Genomic DNA, 17,110 nt, shown 5'->3' with positions numbered 1-17,110 from the left:
CCGGGTACAGTGAAGATTTGGTACAATAAATAGAGTACTAAAGCACGCGGTGCTACGCGCGTGACTTGCTACCAAGGAGGAAGCGGACAACGCGGTAAGTTTATAGTTCTTTATTCCAAAGAGGTCACTGTAGCACTCGCGCGCTCCGGGCTGCGCGCCCAGTGTATATCCTGAGGCCATGCCTACCCCTTGGGCGTGGCCGCCGCCTACTTGGTGCGCGGAATGATGTCACCACGCCAGTGGGCTTTCGTGTACGCCGCACGCGCCCCCCCAGAATTCCCGCGCACCTGGAGGGCCAGTTTGCGGGGCAAACGGATGACCCGGCCGAAGCGCCCTCTGGCGACCGGCGGTGTCCGGGGTGCAGGGATGCCAGGTGGGATGCCACCGGCTGTACCCGGGATGGGTGCCGGACTGGGGGGCGGCGTGCCTGCGGTGCTGGGCGGTGCGGGGGTCCGCCCGCAGGGGGGCGGCCCAGACGCAGGGGCCGAGCCACCGGCGGTGGGTGGTCCACGTCGAGGTGGGCCGGCTTGAGGCGGTCTATGGAGACCCGGTCAGGAGTGCTGCCGATGTCCAGGGTGAAATGTTTCACCCCGGTCTCCAGCACGCGGAAAGGCCCGTCGTACGGGGGCTGCAGTGGTGTCCAGTGGGCGTCGTGCCGGACGAAGACGTACTCCGCGGTGCGAAGCTCTGGGGCGACGTGTGTAGGAGGGTGCCCGTGGTGCGCCGTCGGTACCCGGGCGAACCTCCGGGCGGTCTCCTGCAGCGCAGAACGCTCCTGCGCCGCGGACCAAGGTGCCGTGGGGTCGGGGAGGAACTCGCCCGGCTCCCACAGCGGTTGTCCAAAGACCAACTCCGCCGCGGATGCGTGCAGGTCCTCCTTGGGCGCCGTCCAGAGGCCCAGCAGGACCCAGGGGAGCCTGTCGACCCAGCCGCCGTCGCGGAGGGTGGCCCGGAGCGCGGCCTTCAACGAGCGGTGGAATCGCTCGCACAGGCCGTTGGCCTGGGGGTGGTAGGCCGTGGTTCGGTGCAGCTGGACCCCGAGCACCCGCGGCCCAGAGCTCCGAGGTGAACTGGGGGCCGCGGTCGGACGAGATGTCTGAGGGGGCGCCGAACCGGGCGACCCAGGTGGCGATGAACGCCTGCGCGACGTCTGCCGCCATCGTCACTGCCAAAGGCACGGCCTCCGGCCACCGGGTGGTGCGGTCCACCATGGTGAGGACATGGGTGAAACCCCGCGAGGGGGGCAGAGGTCCCACCAGGTCCACGTGAACGTGGTCGAACCGACGTTCCGGCACCGTAAACGGGGCCAAGGGGGCCTGGGTGTGTCGGTGCACCTTTGCGCGCTGGCACGCGAGGCACGTCCTGGTCCAGCCGCGGACGGCCTTCCGGAGGCCATGCCAGACAAACTTGTCGGCGACCAACCGCTGGGAGGCCCTCGTGCCCGGGTGGGACAGGCCGTGGATGGCGACAAAAACCTGGCGCTGCCAGCCTGCGGGCACGATGGGGCGAGGCCGCCCGAGGGAGACGTCGCAAACGAGGGCCGTGCCCGCACCGTCGAAGGGCACCTCGGTGACGCGGAGGCCCGTGATAGTGGTCCGCAGGGCCTGGACCTCGGGGTCGGCAGCCTGGTCCGCTGCCATCCGGGCATAGTCGATGCCAAGGTGGACTGCGTGGGCGACGGTCCGGGAAAGGCAATCGGCCACCGGGTTGTCCTTTCCCGCGACGTGCCGGATGTCCGTCGTGTACTCGGACACGGCCGCGAGGTGACGCTGTTGCCGGGCCGACCACGGCTCGGCGGCCTTGCCCATCATGAAAACCAGCGGCTTGTGGTCGACGAAGGCCGTGAACGCACGGCCCTCGAGCAGATGGCGGAAGTGCCTGACCGCCAGGTGAAGCCCAAGCAAATCGCGGTCGAAGGTGCTGTAACCGCGTTCGGGCGGGCGAAGCTGCCGGCTGAAGAACGCCAGCGGTTGCCAAGCTCCATGCACCCATTGCTCGTACACCGCGCCCACCGCGTAGTCCGAGGCGTCGGAGGTGAGGGCGATCGGTGCATCGAGCGCCGGGTGCGCGAGCATGGTGGCGTTGGCCAAGGCGAGCTGCGCGCCCGAGAACGCCGCGTCCATCTGCTCGGTCCAGGTAACGTCACCTTTGCCCGGCTTCCCTCGAAGGGCCTCGTGTAAGGGGCGCAGGAGCTGGGCGATGCGGGGCAGGAACCGATGGTAAAAGTTTACCATGCCCAGTAACTCCTGGAGCCCCTTGATCGTGCGGGGGCGTGGAAACCCCTTCACCGCCTCCACCTTGGCCGGTAGGGGGACGGCCCCGTGCCTGGTGACGCGGTGCCCCAAAAAGTCGATTTCAGTGACACCGAACCGGCACTTGGCGGGGTTCACGATCAGGCCGTGCTGGCCCAGACGTTCGAAGAGCGTGCGGAGATGGTGAAGGTGCTCTTCGCGGGACGCGCTGGCGACGAGGATGTCGTCCAGGTATACGTACAAAAAATCCAAGCCGTGCAAGACGCTGTCCCCATGAGGCGCTGGAACGCCTGAGCCGCATTTTTCAAACCGAAGGGCATCCGAAAAGCCCGAATGGCGTGATGACAGCCGTCTTCGGGATGTCCTCCGGCCTGACAGGGACCTGATGGTAGCCGCGTACGAGGTCCACCTTTGAAAAGAAGGACATCCCCGCCAACCGGGCGGAGAAGTCCTGGATGTGGGGGACGGGGTAGCGGTCGGGGGTGGTGGCGTCGTTGAGGCGCCGGTAGTCCCCGCACGGTCGCCATCCCCCGCCGGGCTTGGGCACGATGTGGAGCGGGGATGCCCACGCGCTCTCGGAGCGCTGCACGATGCCAAGCCGCTCCAGCGTAGCGAATTCCGCTTTAGCTACGGCGAGCTTCGTCGGCTCGAGGCGGCGTGCCCGGGCGAAGACCGGTGGCCCGGCGGTGGGGATGTGGTGTTCCACCCCGTGCTTGACGGTCCCCGCCGAGAAGGTGGGCCGCGTGAGGGCCGGGAAACCCGCGAGGAGGCGGGCGAATTTGTCCGCTGCCGGAAGCGTACAGATGAACCTGGCCGGAACGGAACCGCTCAGCAAGCTGCTCGGCGAGCCGCTCGGTGAGCCGCTCTGTGAGCTGCTCAACGAGGCGGGCAGCGCACACGCGAGCGAGCTGAACGTCTCAGCCTGGACAAGCCTTCTGCGCTTTACATCGACCAGTAATCCATTAGCACATAAGAAGTCCGCGCCGAGCAGTGCCATGGGCACGTCGGCCGTAACGAACGACCAACGGAAAACCTGACCTCCGAACCGCAGGGAGAGACGGCGTTTTCCGTACGTGCGTATAGACGTACCATTGGCCGCAAGCAGCGTGGGACCTCGGCCCGCGGTGTGCTTGTCGGACGTACCGGCAGGAACGACACTCACCTGCGCCCCTGTGTCGCACAGGTAACGGCGCCCGGACAAGGTGTCCGTTATGTATAGAAGGCTGTTTGAATTGCCGACGCTCACCGTTGCCACCGAGCGCCGGCTCGCCCGTTTCCCGACCTGCCGAATGAGCATGGCGGGCGACACTGCCGAGCCTCGTGGCCGAACTTGGCGTGGAAGAAACACCAGGCGGGCAGCTGCGGCGTCGGAGGCCGCGGTTTTCTTCGCGGCGGCGGCGGTGGTGGTGGGCGGGGCATGGTGGCGGACACGAGGTGCGGTGCATCGGGGAAAGCCTCGGGAGCCTCGGGAGCGGCAACCGCGCCAAGACTCGCCTGCGTGTCCAAAGCCGCGTAGTATTTGTCGGCTTCAGCAGCGAGCGCACGGGGTTCCGTTAACGCGGAACCAGCCAAAGCGAGGCGGACTTGTGCTGGCAGCTGGCGTCGAAACAACGCCCGGAATAGAGCGTTCGGGGTTTCGTCGCCCATGAGCGCCAGCATATGGTCCATACGGACCGACGGTCGCGTGTCCCCGATCTCGGGGAGGTCCAAGAGGCGATCGGCCCGTGCGTCCACCGTAAGGCCGAACGTGGCGAGGAGGAGACGCTTGACCGCCTCGTACTTGCCGTCGGCAGGTGGATCCCTTAGGACCGATACGACGCGGGTGGCCGTGCCAGGCCTGAGGGCGGCGACCACGTGGCAGTCCATGGTCTCGTCCACCGTGATGCCTCGAAGTCGGAACTGGGCTTCCGCCTGCAGGAACCAAACTTCGGCTTGTGACTCCCAGAATTCGGGGAGCTTGATGGAGACCGCGTTGGTAGCCATTGTTGTGGCGGTTTCGGGTAGTCAGCGACGGCTGACTCGAATGTCGGAGGTCACCAATAAAGCACGCGGTGCTACGCGCGTGACTTGCTACCAAGGAGGAAGCGGACAACGCGGTAAGTTTATAGTTCTTTATTCCAAAGAGGTCACTGTAGCACTCGCGCGCTCCGGGCTGCGCGCCCGGTGTATATCCTGAGGCCACGCCTACCCCTCGGGCGTGGCCGCCGCCCACTTGGTGCGCGGAATGATGTCACCACGCCAGTGGGCTTTCGTGTACGCCACAGTACAATAAATATTACAAACACCAAAGTATCACCTCGACACAATGCACAGCAATTAAAGGATTTTGAAGCGATCCTGCAAACCAGCACAGACATAAAAAAAACAAAAATTGATATGCCATCAAGGCAACAAAGATGTCTGTGCCTCAGAGGAAACTTCTACCAAGCCTTCAGCCAAAGATAGGTGGTCTGGCTGCTGGCAAGGATTCTTCTTCCCTCTGTGGACGTCTACCGATATGTACCATAGGGCCGCCATCACTCGAATGCAAAAGTCAAGAGGTTTTATAAAGTGAACTGTTATGCTGAGTACGCATGATGTAGCTGCAGAACGTGAATGCTGAGAATATTGATAGTTTTAAGACAAAACACCCGCACCCCAACCCTCCTCCATGATATGGTGATGGGCCCGGTTATCACTGGAGTGTGTAAAGTCGTAGGTAGAGCTCATGCCATGTAGTCTTTATATTCCATATTGTGTAATGTTTTGTGAGACCTTGTGCAAAAGGCTCAGTTGTTCTTCAGGTTTCAAAAGTCGTATCTGGAGTATGGCATCAGGGTGAGGATGTGCGATTAATGGGTTAGCACTGTGAAATCAGTGGTGTTTTTGCCATGATGGTATGCTGCACTTGCAGCCCTCTGAGCAATGGGTTTAGAGTCACAGAATTTTTTTTTTTGATACAATGACCAGTTCACGAAACCTATATGTTCGTTAAAACGAGACTAAGACTACCAACGGGTTCAAATATGAAAGCAAATAAAAGTATTTCAAAAGTTCATACCAGCACACCCTTGCCCTCCTCTGGGTTTGGGTAGATAACAGTGGGAAACTCAGGGTCAGGGTCACATTGTTCGGGTACAGCATCTGGCAGCTCAAGACCAAACGTTGCAAAGGCGGACTGTACAAACACGTGCCCCACGCCATGCACTGATGTGTGCACAAAGCGCAGTGATGTTTTGGTATTCACTTCCCTGCACGCAAAGATACATTCATGGCAAGTTAAAATAAAAAGCAGCAACAGCGGCAGCAGCAATAAAAAGTCGCCTTATAAATTATGAATTGCAGCATAATTCCAAAGCCCTCTAACACAACACACAGCAAACATTTGGCTTGAAAAATGTGTGACAGGGAAAGATTGTTATAATTATTTTTACAAGCATGAATTTAAATCTTGGCAAGTGCGAGGGTTCTTCTTCTTCGTCAATTGTATTAGTTTTTCTGCAATGGCTAGTTCAATCTCCATGAAAATGGCAAGGAATATTCAATCCTTCAATAGGATTTACACGTGCCTGACAGAATTATCATTATCACACATAACTAGATAAATCATGCAGTCAGACCACAAAATTACAGTGTTGTGAGTGCAGCAGCACGTGACTGTGGATTTGCAACATTGCAAGGGAGTGTGGCTGTGCAGTCGCTTCATTGCACCCATAGGTTAGAGCAGACATTTCTGGAACTTGGTTATGATGCCAACAACAACTCACCTAAGCTTTGTCAAAAGACACCGAGATCTACAATGGCCTCAGCTAATGCTAGCAGACAGGTCACCAGCTTTATGGCCATTCAAAGGATAGCACATTGTGTGATGCAATGCCTTGCCTGCAAAACACCAGTCTGACGGTTTATAATTATCAGGCCGATAAATCAAACCCAGACTGGACAACTTAAAGTGCTCACGCTACCTCTGAATCATCCTGTCATGACCAAATTGCCATCATTAAAATTGCAAGAAAGTTCCATGCTTACAAGTTGAGGATGTGGCGAATGAACAAAACTCCTTGAAGTTTACATTATTATCAATGCGACAACATTTTATACATTTACTGTTCAGCCAGGTGAAGAGCGAAGTTTTGATTGATTTAATTTTGCATTGAACAGACTCGAGAAGAACAACACTGCAGATGGTGGGTGGCAATCCACAGTTAAAACCACAATCACATTCAAAGTATTTAATAAGATAACTGCATATAAAAGTTCCTTGTTTGAATGCTGAGATTTATGGAGAAAATAAAAACATGGTATATTGATAATTTGCATTGCTGCACAGAAGCTATGCATGCAACGCCTATTAACAACTGTTTATTGAAGAATCTAGAAGCATCGAGAGAAAAAAAAAATTAAGTATTCCTGAAAATATCTTGTATAATAAGGATAGGTGTAGCCAATGGTGTAGTGCCAAATTTTGAGGTATCAGAGCTCTGCAAAAATGTCGGCTATGACGCATTTGCCAGATCTACCGTCACATTAAGATATTTTTTTTACCTCCGCCACCAAAGGTGGATTGAGGTTATGTTTTCACCCCTGTCTGTTGGTCTGTCTGTGTTTGTGAACAAGATATCTCAAAAGGTTGTGGACGGATTTGGACGAAATTTGGCAGAGAGACAGCATATGTGACAAGGAAGAAATGATTGTATTTTGGTGAAGATTTGGATCCGCATCCGGCCAGTAGAATTTTTTAAAGTGATTCTTCACCATTCAGAGATCGGGGGAACAGGGACAAATAAAATGATATTTTATGTAGTTGTGGACGAGTTATGACTAAACTTGGTGGACGAGTTGGTTAGGTGACGAGGACAAGCCGATTAGATTCCGTTTCAGGTCCGAATCGAGATCCAGCCTATCAGTGGGATACAAACCATAAACTGTTCAGCCTGGTGGAGGTATGCTCTACCGAGTGCCCTTCTAGTTTATCACTGCATCTGTCATGCCTGCTTTAGCATATATCGACTACATTGTGCGTTCAAAGAAACCCCAAAACATTCGTTCACAATTGTACATTCCAATCAATACCTGTGGAACCAACTTCCTTAGTCTCTTCAATCTCATTCTTCCCTCCAGGGCTTCAAGACAGCTGGTCAACATCAATATTTTATATCAACATATTGCTGGCCCATCCACAACAACAATATTTTATATCAACATATTGCTGGCCCATCCACAACAACAATATTTTATATCCCATCTACCCTCCCCAAAAACACCTCTTTCCAAGTCTCCATTTTTTTTTCTTCCTGAGAGTTTGTGGCTGTATCCATCTTGTACACCCTGTGTCCTTCCCTAGTCCTCATTCTTTCCCACATACCTTACTTCTAAAAGTCTCGCTCTATTTTGTCCCTCACCCCCGCCATCCCTTTCTACTGTTACGTCCTGATCCACTCTATGTTCTATTGCCTCCACATTGTATTTAAAAAAACAATAATAATGTCAGCCCATCTGCCATCTGAAGAAGTAAGAAGAATAAAATCATCATGAAGGTGTTATAATACATACTTGCAAACAATGGAGAATTTATCAGACTTGTCTATGACAGCATCATCATTGGAATTACATATAAACTAAAGTAAGATCATTACTTACTTATCTTTAAATTCTATGCTTGCCAACTGAGCTTTACCTGTAAAAACACAGCTTCTGCAGGTCACGGAAATAGTCACGGTAAATTTCATCGTAGATATCTTTGCAGAGTGGGCTCGTTTCCGCGAGACCTTCGTTCCACGCTTCTGCCCACGGCTCAAGATTCTGCTCAATGGACCTTGCAATACCTCCATCATGGGGTGGAATTATCTGGGCACCATTACCCCAGTATGCCTGCCTCACATACAAACAATGTCTGAAACGTGATCTGATGACCAACAAACTGTCAAAATCATTGCCTATTTCTGTTGAGCATCTCACCGGACTAACAGATCAGCACAACATTGTGCACATACATCAACAAAATGCATGCGAATTCTAAATGTTGTGAAATGTAAACTCTACAAAGTATTCCACTTTTGGGTCATTCTATTGAGTATAATCATTCATTTTTCGAAAGTGCTTTGTTGGCAAAGGGACTAGAGCAAATATTAAATGACAACGGATGATGATACACAGCAGTGCTTCAAACCATACCTTATAGCCATTGTCCTGTTTAGGGTTGTGTGATGCAGTGATCATGATGCCAGCAGAAAGGTTATGGTGCAGGATAGTGTATGGCTTCAAAAATACAAATAAAACAACAAAAGTTAGAGCAATCAATTGCAGAGAAAGCATCGATACAAAGCTTCGAATAACACAAACATTAATTATGAGGAGTGTTCAGAAAATCTTTATGATAAAGGTACTCACAATACTCACAATAGTCCAAGAAACAGCAATTATTTTTTTTGGTTCACGAGTTATCAAACAGAGTGACCACTACATTCGTCATGGGTGTGTGTCTGTCTGTGTCTGCCTGTCTGCAGCATAACTACCCGATGATATCATCCGATCTTGATGAAACTTGGGTGGGAGGTTGATATCATGATCTAGTTGTGTCCTGCCTATAGTGGGCGTATTGCGCCCATTGTGGGCGGAGCGACGCCCGAAAAAGATGTCTTTTTAGGGGGTAATCGAGTTCAAGCTACATTTTCTCCGAAGGAATTGGTGGAATCTGACAGGGGCTTCGGTATTTAGTTAGGCCAATGTCATGTGTCTAGCCCCACGGAGCTCGATTTTTCATTTTCGCCCCAAGGTCAAGGTCACAAGGTCACAAGGTCACAATGTCACGAAATTTAGAAAAGTTGATTTTTGATGGTTTTATTACATTGTTCGCTTCCTGATTGGGTGAAATGTCGTACATGATCTTATATTATCACATACATCATGAAATATAAGTTTTCCAAAAAATGTCAGAATCTTCGACCTTTGACCTTTGAAGGTCACAAAGGTCAAATTTTCAAAGTTGTCAGAATCGAACCGAATTTTCGGTATTGTGTAGCTAACTAACCTCATAACTGATTATACATTATTTTCTATCTCATTTCAAGGTCAGTAACCTTCGTTTTGACATTTCCAAACCAGCACCACACACAATTACGTACAGCTGGCTCTTAAAGGCCTGCACACGCAGTGCATTGGGGCCCTTTGTAAATAGGCATGTACACCGCATGTCTGGAGCCGACACCTGCCACGTGGGCCCCCGACCCCCCAGTCCAGGCCTGTTTCGGTTATAGTCCGTCCTTTGTCATTGAATACCGCTCGCTCGTGAACCATCGTCGTCTCCTGACTTGTCTTTTTTAATATACAAGTACTCATGATTAGTAAAAAAAAATTCTGACAAATCATGTATGGGTTGGCAGGATGGTCTAGACTCTAGAGGTATGCACACTCACCTCAAAGCTGTCGAGCCTGGGTTTTAATCTCGGCCCAGCTATAAACTGTCATCCCGGTGTTTCATCAATGTGTGTGCCGTCGCTCAGATAGAAAGTAAATTAGGCGTCCCTTCTGCCGATGTTAAAGATCACAAGCTGTCCTTCATAAAGAGTATGCGAGCCATCTTCGGCATCCTTAACAAATTCCAATTTCTTGCACTGGAGTGCGACCCGCCAATGATTGCAACCCTCGCCAGGCAATTGCTTTGGCAGAACAGTCGCTCTGTATAGAGCATGTTGCATGAGGAATCATATCTACATTATATATATTAAAAAATAAAAATATGTTGGCAATTCTTGTACCTACACTTACTCTTTAGGTGAATGTTTGAAATTAAACATTCCCCAATTGCTTACATGTAGTGAAAACACAATTATGTGAAACATTGTAATGGAAGCAACACAAGTTACCTTTCATTTATATCCCATAGAGTTCAACGTAAAACAGATGGCATATTAAGAAGAAATCAAGATAACTAAGAGAAAAGATCGATTCAGTCAATAGAGTGGACCACATACCTAATGCCAAACAATGGAGCTGAGCCGATTTTGGTGAAGATCTTAATCCGGATGCTGATATGAGGATTTTTTTTATTTTTAAAGTGATTCTTCATCATTGAGAAATGGGGCCAAAAACGATATATAGCATGATACTGCAAAATGTTGTGGAAGAGTTATGACAAAACGAGATGGACGAGTTGGTTGGGTGACAAGACCAATCAGATTAGATTTTGGTTCATGTCCGGATCCAGACCCGGCCTATCAGCGGGATACAAAACATAAACAGCTCAGACTGTCAGAGCGATGCACTCTAATGAGTGCTATTCTAGTTTTGATGCGTGTTGTTCCAGTCTTGCAGTCTGGTTCTGTCTGACTTCTTGCCTGTTCAAACTGAGTGGAAGCACACCATTTTGTGCAGATAATATCAGAACTAACCTGCGAGAACAGATTCAATTGTTCATGACAAGTCTTTTTAGGTTATAAAAGGAGAGGGGGCAATCTAACTCCTTGGAGGACAATAAAAGGAACATGATGGAAATTGGTAGTGCGAGGTTGGCGCTTGAATGCCAAAGCTGTTGTTTTGCCACGCAGGTGCCGGATATGGGAACAAAAGCGGCAACTGTGAAAGCTGCATATCCAGCAGAACAAGTGCGTTATAATGAAAGCTCCAAATGCAGGCACACAGCCACATTAAAGCTGATTATTTTCGTGTTAAACGAGCTAAAATGCACCTTTTCTTGCTGTTGCATTCTGCAAAGTTAAAACTGAGTATGCACAGAAAAAGCACAACTCCACCAAATAAGACAGAATTGCTGCTTTTTTGTCAAACATTGGTCAAAATAAATAATCTAACATTGCTTCAAGAATGTGCAGCACACAATTTGGCATTTGACAAGAAAAATGGTTGTGGATGAGAGGCAGGAGATCATGTTCACAACAAAATGTACTCACGACAAACGGAGTTGGTGTAATCTTGGAGAACAGGTAGACTGGGATGCCCTGGCCGAGGAACACCACAGCAGCAATCTTGGCAAACCTGCAGCAACAACAGTGGAACAGGGAGCATAATTATATTTAGAGTTTCATTTTGTTTACATAAAATACTGGTGAAAGCAAGGCAGGAGGTTGCAAAACTAGAAAAACTAGTTCTCTGCTGTTGTACTTGTGTGCGCTTCCCTCTCTTTCCCCATCTTGTCTCCCGTTCCCTTTATTATATGTTTTTTTTTAATGTGTCCGTTTGCTTTTTTTGTGATTAATGTTAGCTCTTACACGAGCCTCGATCTTGTATACAAAAAAACAAAAAAACAAACAAAAAAACAACAAAACCAAACAACGGCAAGTCCATTGGAAGTAATATCAAGTGTTGCGATAACTTTATTGTAAAGTATAGCTCAGTTTAAATTTTAGAAAATGGTACACCTGTTCACTACAGAAGTAGCAGGGGATCATGTTATTATCCTTACTAGTGGGATCACCCGTGGGAATCCCACGGGCATGGAGGTGTATCGTTGCGATTGGTGCAGCTTAGTAATATCACTGATATTAAGTTTAGTAATATCATTGATATTATGCTATTATCATAAGTGTTGTTATTACTGTTGTAATGAGAAGCGGCCTTGGAAAAACGTCACGAAAAAGCTATCTTAACACGGATATATACCTCAACATGCAACCCCATTGGCGGGGAAAAACCCCTTGGGAAGGGGGGCAAATGAAGTCACCACAACTTTCATTGTGTGACCCTTAGTCCTCATGGAACGTTTGGTTGAGATTGCAAAAGTAACGACCGAATGTATCGTGGTCAAAAATCATCAGACAGACAGACACCAAATTGTGCATTTTAGTATGATGGAGGAGAGAACGGACTTGTGCAATGTTTGATACTCAGCAGCTCTGTCTGTCCGACTCTGTTTGGTCTAGAATTATGAAATTTTAAGAACATTAGAAGATCTCATTAGAAGAAGAACAATATTGAAGAGTCTCGCGAGATCACGGCGAGATCACGTCTTTTCGAAGCTGTTCCATGCGTTCACGCTTTCGAAGCTAAGTGATCTTTCACATTTGTGTTTTTGTCGTATCTTTACATTTCTTTCGGTGCATGTACCTATTGGGGTGTCTTTAATAGGTTTCTCGGTGTTGGTTTTTCATACCTGTGTACAGAATCGTCGGTTTTTTCGTATCGTATATTCTGAGGCCTAGTGTCGTACTAGTCGGCTACCGTGTCCTCAGACCTTGGCTTGAGGCTTTTGTTTTTGTCTCAGCGGTTCTTCGATCGCGCTGCAGCTACTTTCGGTCTCTGTTTTTCACGGTCTTTTCACCCATACTCCCTTGTTTTAAAATCTCAAAAAAAAACCAAATTTTTTTTTTTCCTTCCCTGTTCTTATCCGCTTGTGCGTTCTTATTTGTTCTTTCGTTCTTCGTTATTTTGCTCTTTCGTTCTTCGTTATTTGTTCTTTCGTTCTTCGACCACGTTGTTCGAGATCACGTGATCAAATTGTTAATACATGTTTCATCTGTCCCCTGAAGAACTTTATTATTATGTCATATTCTATAACACTTTTTTCTACTTCTTCTATAAAAGGATGCTTTCGACTTGCTCACCAATTCTATTCATTCAAAAAAAAAATTCCATCTCTTACAGTGCATCTTTCATTCATTCCCTAAACTCTCCAGAACTACACCCATCCTTCAGCGACCTCAAACGTATTTTTGACTCGAATGTCTCAAGAAACTCATTTTGCAATAAATGTTCATTTCCCATAAATCGTACACTTTTCAAAATCCAATCACACCCCTCACCTCCAAATCTTCCCCATCACCCATCTCTGTCAAATCTTCCCCCTTGCCCCTCCCCCCCAAATCTTCCCAAACACCCATCCCTTTCAAATCTCCCCCGCTGCCCCTTCCCTCCTAAACTCCCCCCAAACCCCTCCCCTCCGAGACTCTCCCTCACTCCTCCCCTCCTAGACTCCCCTCCTCCTCAAAGCGTCCTCCCTGCTTCTTCCCCCTTCCAACTTTCACCTTCATCTTCCTCAACCTTCTGCCTCACTCTTCCCCCTCCTCAAATAACACCTCACTGCACCTCACCCAAACACCATCAAACCTTTTGTCCGCCCCATTCTTCCCTTTCTCCAAGCTATTCTGTAATCTCCGATACACCTGCAACAGCTCTCCCTACCTCTTCCTCCTCTTCCACATCCTGCCCTACCGCTCCCCCCCCCCCCCCCCCCGTTCTGTATCCGATGCTCCCCCTTCCTCTTCCTTAACAGTATGGACCTCAAACATCCGGGGCCTTCGCTCAAACTTAACTGATCTCTCCATACAGGTTGCTTCTAACAAACCAGACGTGATCTGCTTAACAGAAACCTTCCTCCTTCATGATGTCTCTGATTCCTTGGTATCTCTCCCAGGTTACTCCCTCCTCCGGTATGATAGACCTGAGCCTCGTCCTGGAGGTGGGGTTGCTATCTTTATAAAAAACTCTCTTCCTCACTCGCCCTGCACTGCCCTCTCTCCACCTCACCCCCAAGAATACCTTTGGCTACGGCTTCCCCTTCGCTCCCACCTTTTGTTCATATGCGTGTTGTACCGTCCACCAAACAGTGATGACACCATCTACATCTCGCTGTCTGATAATATGGACCAACTTCTATCTACCCATCCCAACTCTCTCTTCCTCATATGTGGTGATTTCAACTGTCACCATGCCAGTTGGCTGGGGGTGGGTACCTCTCTCACCAGCCATGGCTCTTCAGCAAAGGACTTCTGTGACTCACTGGGACTGACACAATCTGTCAATTTCCCAACCCGGATCTCAGTCAACGGAGAATCTTCTCTTCTGGACTTGGTTATGACTAACTTCCCTGAAAATGTCTGCTGCTCTTCTTCTGCTCCAATCGGCTCTTCTGATCATGTGCTTGTTAAAGTGGACATCTCTCTGACCATTTTCAGAGAGCCTCCTCAGCGTCGACGAGTCTGGCATTTCACTCAGGCCAACTGGCACGGTCTTCAAGCAGCCATCAATCATCTGGACTGGTCTCCCATCTCTACTGCCTCTGACATCAACTCATCCTGGGAATTCTTCCAAAGTAAATTGCTCTCTCTCATGCACAGATTTATCCCTTCTCGTCTTCAGTTGTCATACCCTTCCTCCCGTCCATGGTACACGGAATCTTGTGGTGAGGCTATTGCCCAGAAACAACTTGCTTTCGTCTCCTGGAAAGCAAATCCAACGGAAGGAAATCTCATTTCCTTTCACAAAGCCCGAAACAAGTGTGTGTCCACCCTCAGGAGAGCCAGGAAACAATATCTCTCCGTCCTCAGGACTGAACTCTCTTATCTGTCTCCCTCTTCCAAATCCTGGTGGCATCTGGTAAAATCTGTTTCTTGTGTTTGTTCCCCCTCCATCCCCTCCCTCACCTTAAATGGCCACAGGGCTGACTCCGCACGTGAAAAAGCTGAATGCCTCAACTCTGTGTTTGCCTCGAAATCTTGTGTCCCAAACCCATCCCTCTCTGTACCCACCGTACCCAGTCGTACCCAGCTGCTCCTGGACTCTGTGTCCTTTCCTCCTGACAAGGTGGAAAAGTTTCTGTCAACCCTCGACTCTGATTCTGCAACTGGACCTGACGGCATCAGCCCACGGGTCCTAAAATCATGTTCTTCCGCTCTTTCACTCCCTCTCTCTGTTCTCTTCACCCTCTCTTTTGCTCAAGGTCATCTTCCATCTGCTTGGAAATCTGCCAACATCACCGCTTTGCACAAAAAAGGTGCAAAAACAGATCCCAGCAACTACAGACCAATCAGCCTTCTCCCAATTATCAGCAAAGTCATGGAATCCATCATTGCTTCAGATATGATATCTTTCCTCTTCTCCAATGGCTTGATCTCTGATCATCAATTTGGTTTCAGACCTGGACACTCCACTCTGGACATGCTGCTTCTGCTTTCTCAACAATGGATGAAGGTCCTCAATGCCAAACAGGAAATTAGAGCAGTCTCCCTTGACATATCACATGCCTTCGATACGGTCTGGCACCCCGCTCTGCTCACCAAACTCTCCTCTTTTGGTATCCATGGAAATCTCCACGCATGGCTGGCGGACCTCCTCTCTAGTCGTAGTCAACGTGTGGCCCTGAATGGGTTTCTCTCATCTCCTCTTCCTGTTCAGGCTGGAGTTCCCCAAGGCAGTGTTCTGGGCCCTGTGCTTTTTCTGGTCTTCATCAATGATCTGACTCTCTTGAAAATCCTCTCTATCTCTTTGCTGACGACTCTACTCTCTGTCGCTCCATTCTTCATCCCTCAGATCGGCAGTCTGCAGCCTCCTCACTCTCTGCAGACCTTGACAAAATCACAGACTGGGCAAACAAGTGGAACATGTCTTTCAATCCTGACAAATCTCACACTCTTACGATGTCTCTCCGAAAAGACTGACTGGACAACCCTCCCATCCACTTTCTGAATAATCCTCTCCAAGAAGTTCTGTCACTCAAGCTTTTGGGTCTCACTATCTGCCATGATCTTTCCTGGAAAAACCACATTTCAAATCTGGCCTCCAAAGCCAGTCGCCGACTGGGCATCCTCCGTCGTGCGAAGTCCTTCCTTGGCACACCTGATCTCCTCACCACATACAAGGCTTTCATCCGCAGCTCAATGGAATACTGCTCTCCCCTCTGGGCTGGTGCTCCTGCCTCACACCTAGCTCGCCTTCATGCTGTTGAAACCAAAGCATTCAGAATCATTGGAATCTCCCGCGATGAAGCTAACTCCAAGGGCCTCTCACTCACTCACCGCAGGCAGGTTGGTGGTCTTTCCTTCTTCTACAGACTCCTCTCTGGCCTTGCCCCCCCAGCTCTCTCTGGGCTCTGTCCCGCAAATATTCCTACAGGTCGCACAAGATCTGCCTGCAACCCTCTTTTGGTTAAACTGCCAAAATCAAGACTCTCTGCTCACCTTCACTCCTTCATTCCTCTTTTCTCCCGCCTCTGGAACAAACTCCCTCACTCTCTTCAATCCCACTCCACCCTCCAAGTCTTTAAAACAGCTGTTCACCACCATCTCTTATCTTCCCACATCCAAAGCCTTGATCCTTTCTACCCCCGCTAATTTCACCCCAATTCCACTTTTTGAAATACCAACTTCTGTCCTGGAAGTCCTTGGTGTCCTTGTGCTTTATACTTCTCCCTCCCCCCCCCCCCACCCCTTCCCATGCCTCCTCCCCCCGGGCCCTCTCCCTTCCACACATCTCCCTGCTCTCGGATGTTGTGTTTGTGTGCTTCCCCTTTTCTCCCTATCTTGTCTTCCGCTCCCTCTTTTTGTGTATTTTGTTTGTCTGGTCGATTTGTTTGTGAAGTAAATGTTAGCTCTTTCACGAGCCTCGATTCAGTATACAAAAAAAAGAAAAAAAAAAAAGAAGAAAAAAAAAATATATATACAATTGTGAAGGCCCGGCAGCCGGTGTTGAAAATACCGGGCAATATAATGGAAATAGAAGAATGCGAGCAGCAGCAAAAGCACAAGGCTGGAAGCAAACCTGTATCACCACCCCTACCCCTTTTCTGTAGCAAAAAGAAAAGAAAAGAAAAAAATCTAGACTCAGAAGAGTAAAGAGAGGGATGATTGAAGGTGAACATACTGACAGGATAGTGGTTGAGAAACAACCGCATACAAATGTGGATGAACAAATAAAAAAATAAAAAAAAGGTAGGAGTAGGGACAGTTATGAAGGTAGAAAAGATCACAAGTCGAGATGGAAGACGACACAAGAAAGTTGGTGTACTGCCATAGCAAGGATGATTGCAAGATAGTGGAGTACTGCCAAAGGAGTTGGCCCTGGAGGGAAGATACAATCCATGGTCAAAATTATGGATGTGGTCCTACAGGTGAAATAAAAGGAACAAAGGATCAAAGGTGAGCTGTAAAGTT

The 17,110-nt window shown here is 49.4% G+C and overlaps 1 protein-coding gene across 1 annotated transcript in view; it reads right to left on the bottom strand.

Annotated features, from left to right (window-relative positions):
• The window catches only part of PGM2 (phosphoglucomutase 2), a 103,795-nt gene that overhangs the window by 69,859 nt on the left and 16,826 nt on the right, over positions 1–17,110 (bottom strand). Inside the window, exons 4-7 of the mRNA XM_078776724.1 lie at positions 11,138–11,222; positions 8,406–8,489; positions 7,909–8,102; positions 5,293–5,482 (exon numbers count right to left, since the gene is read on the bottom strand). Of these exons, the coding sequence (XP_078632850.1) occupies positions 5,293–5,482; positions 7,909–8,102; positions 8,406–8,489; positions 11,138–11,222 (553 nt within the window). The remainder of the gene's footprint in view (positions 1–5,292; positions 5,483–7,908; positions 8,103–8,405; positions 8,490–11,137; positions 11,223–17,110) is intronic.

This window comes from Myxine glutinosa, chromosome 4 (assembly GCF_964187855.1).
Source record: "Myxine glutinosa chromosome 4, kmMyxGlut1.1, whole genome shotgun sequence".
In the NCBI taxonomy this organism is placed as follows: Eukaryota; Metazoa; Chordata; class Myxini; order Myxiniformes; family Myxinidae; genus Myxine; species Myxine glutinosa.
The sequence above is the reverse complement of the archived record's forward strand: the minus strand, read 5'-3'. Positions and strand labels throughout refer to the sequence as shown.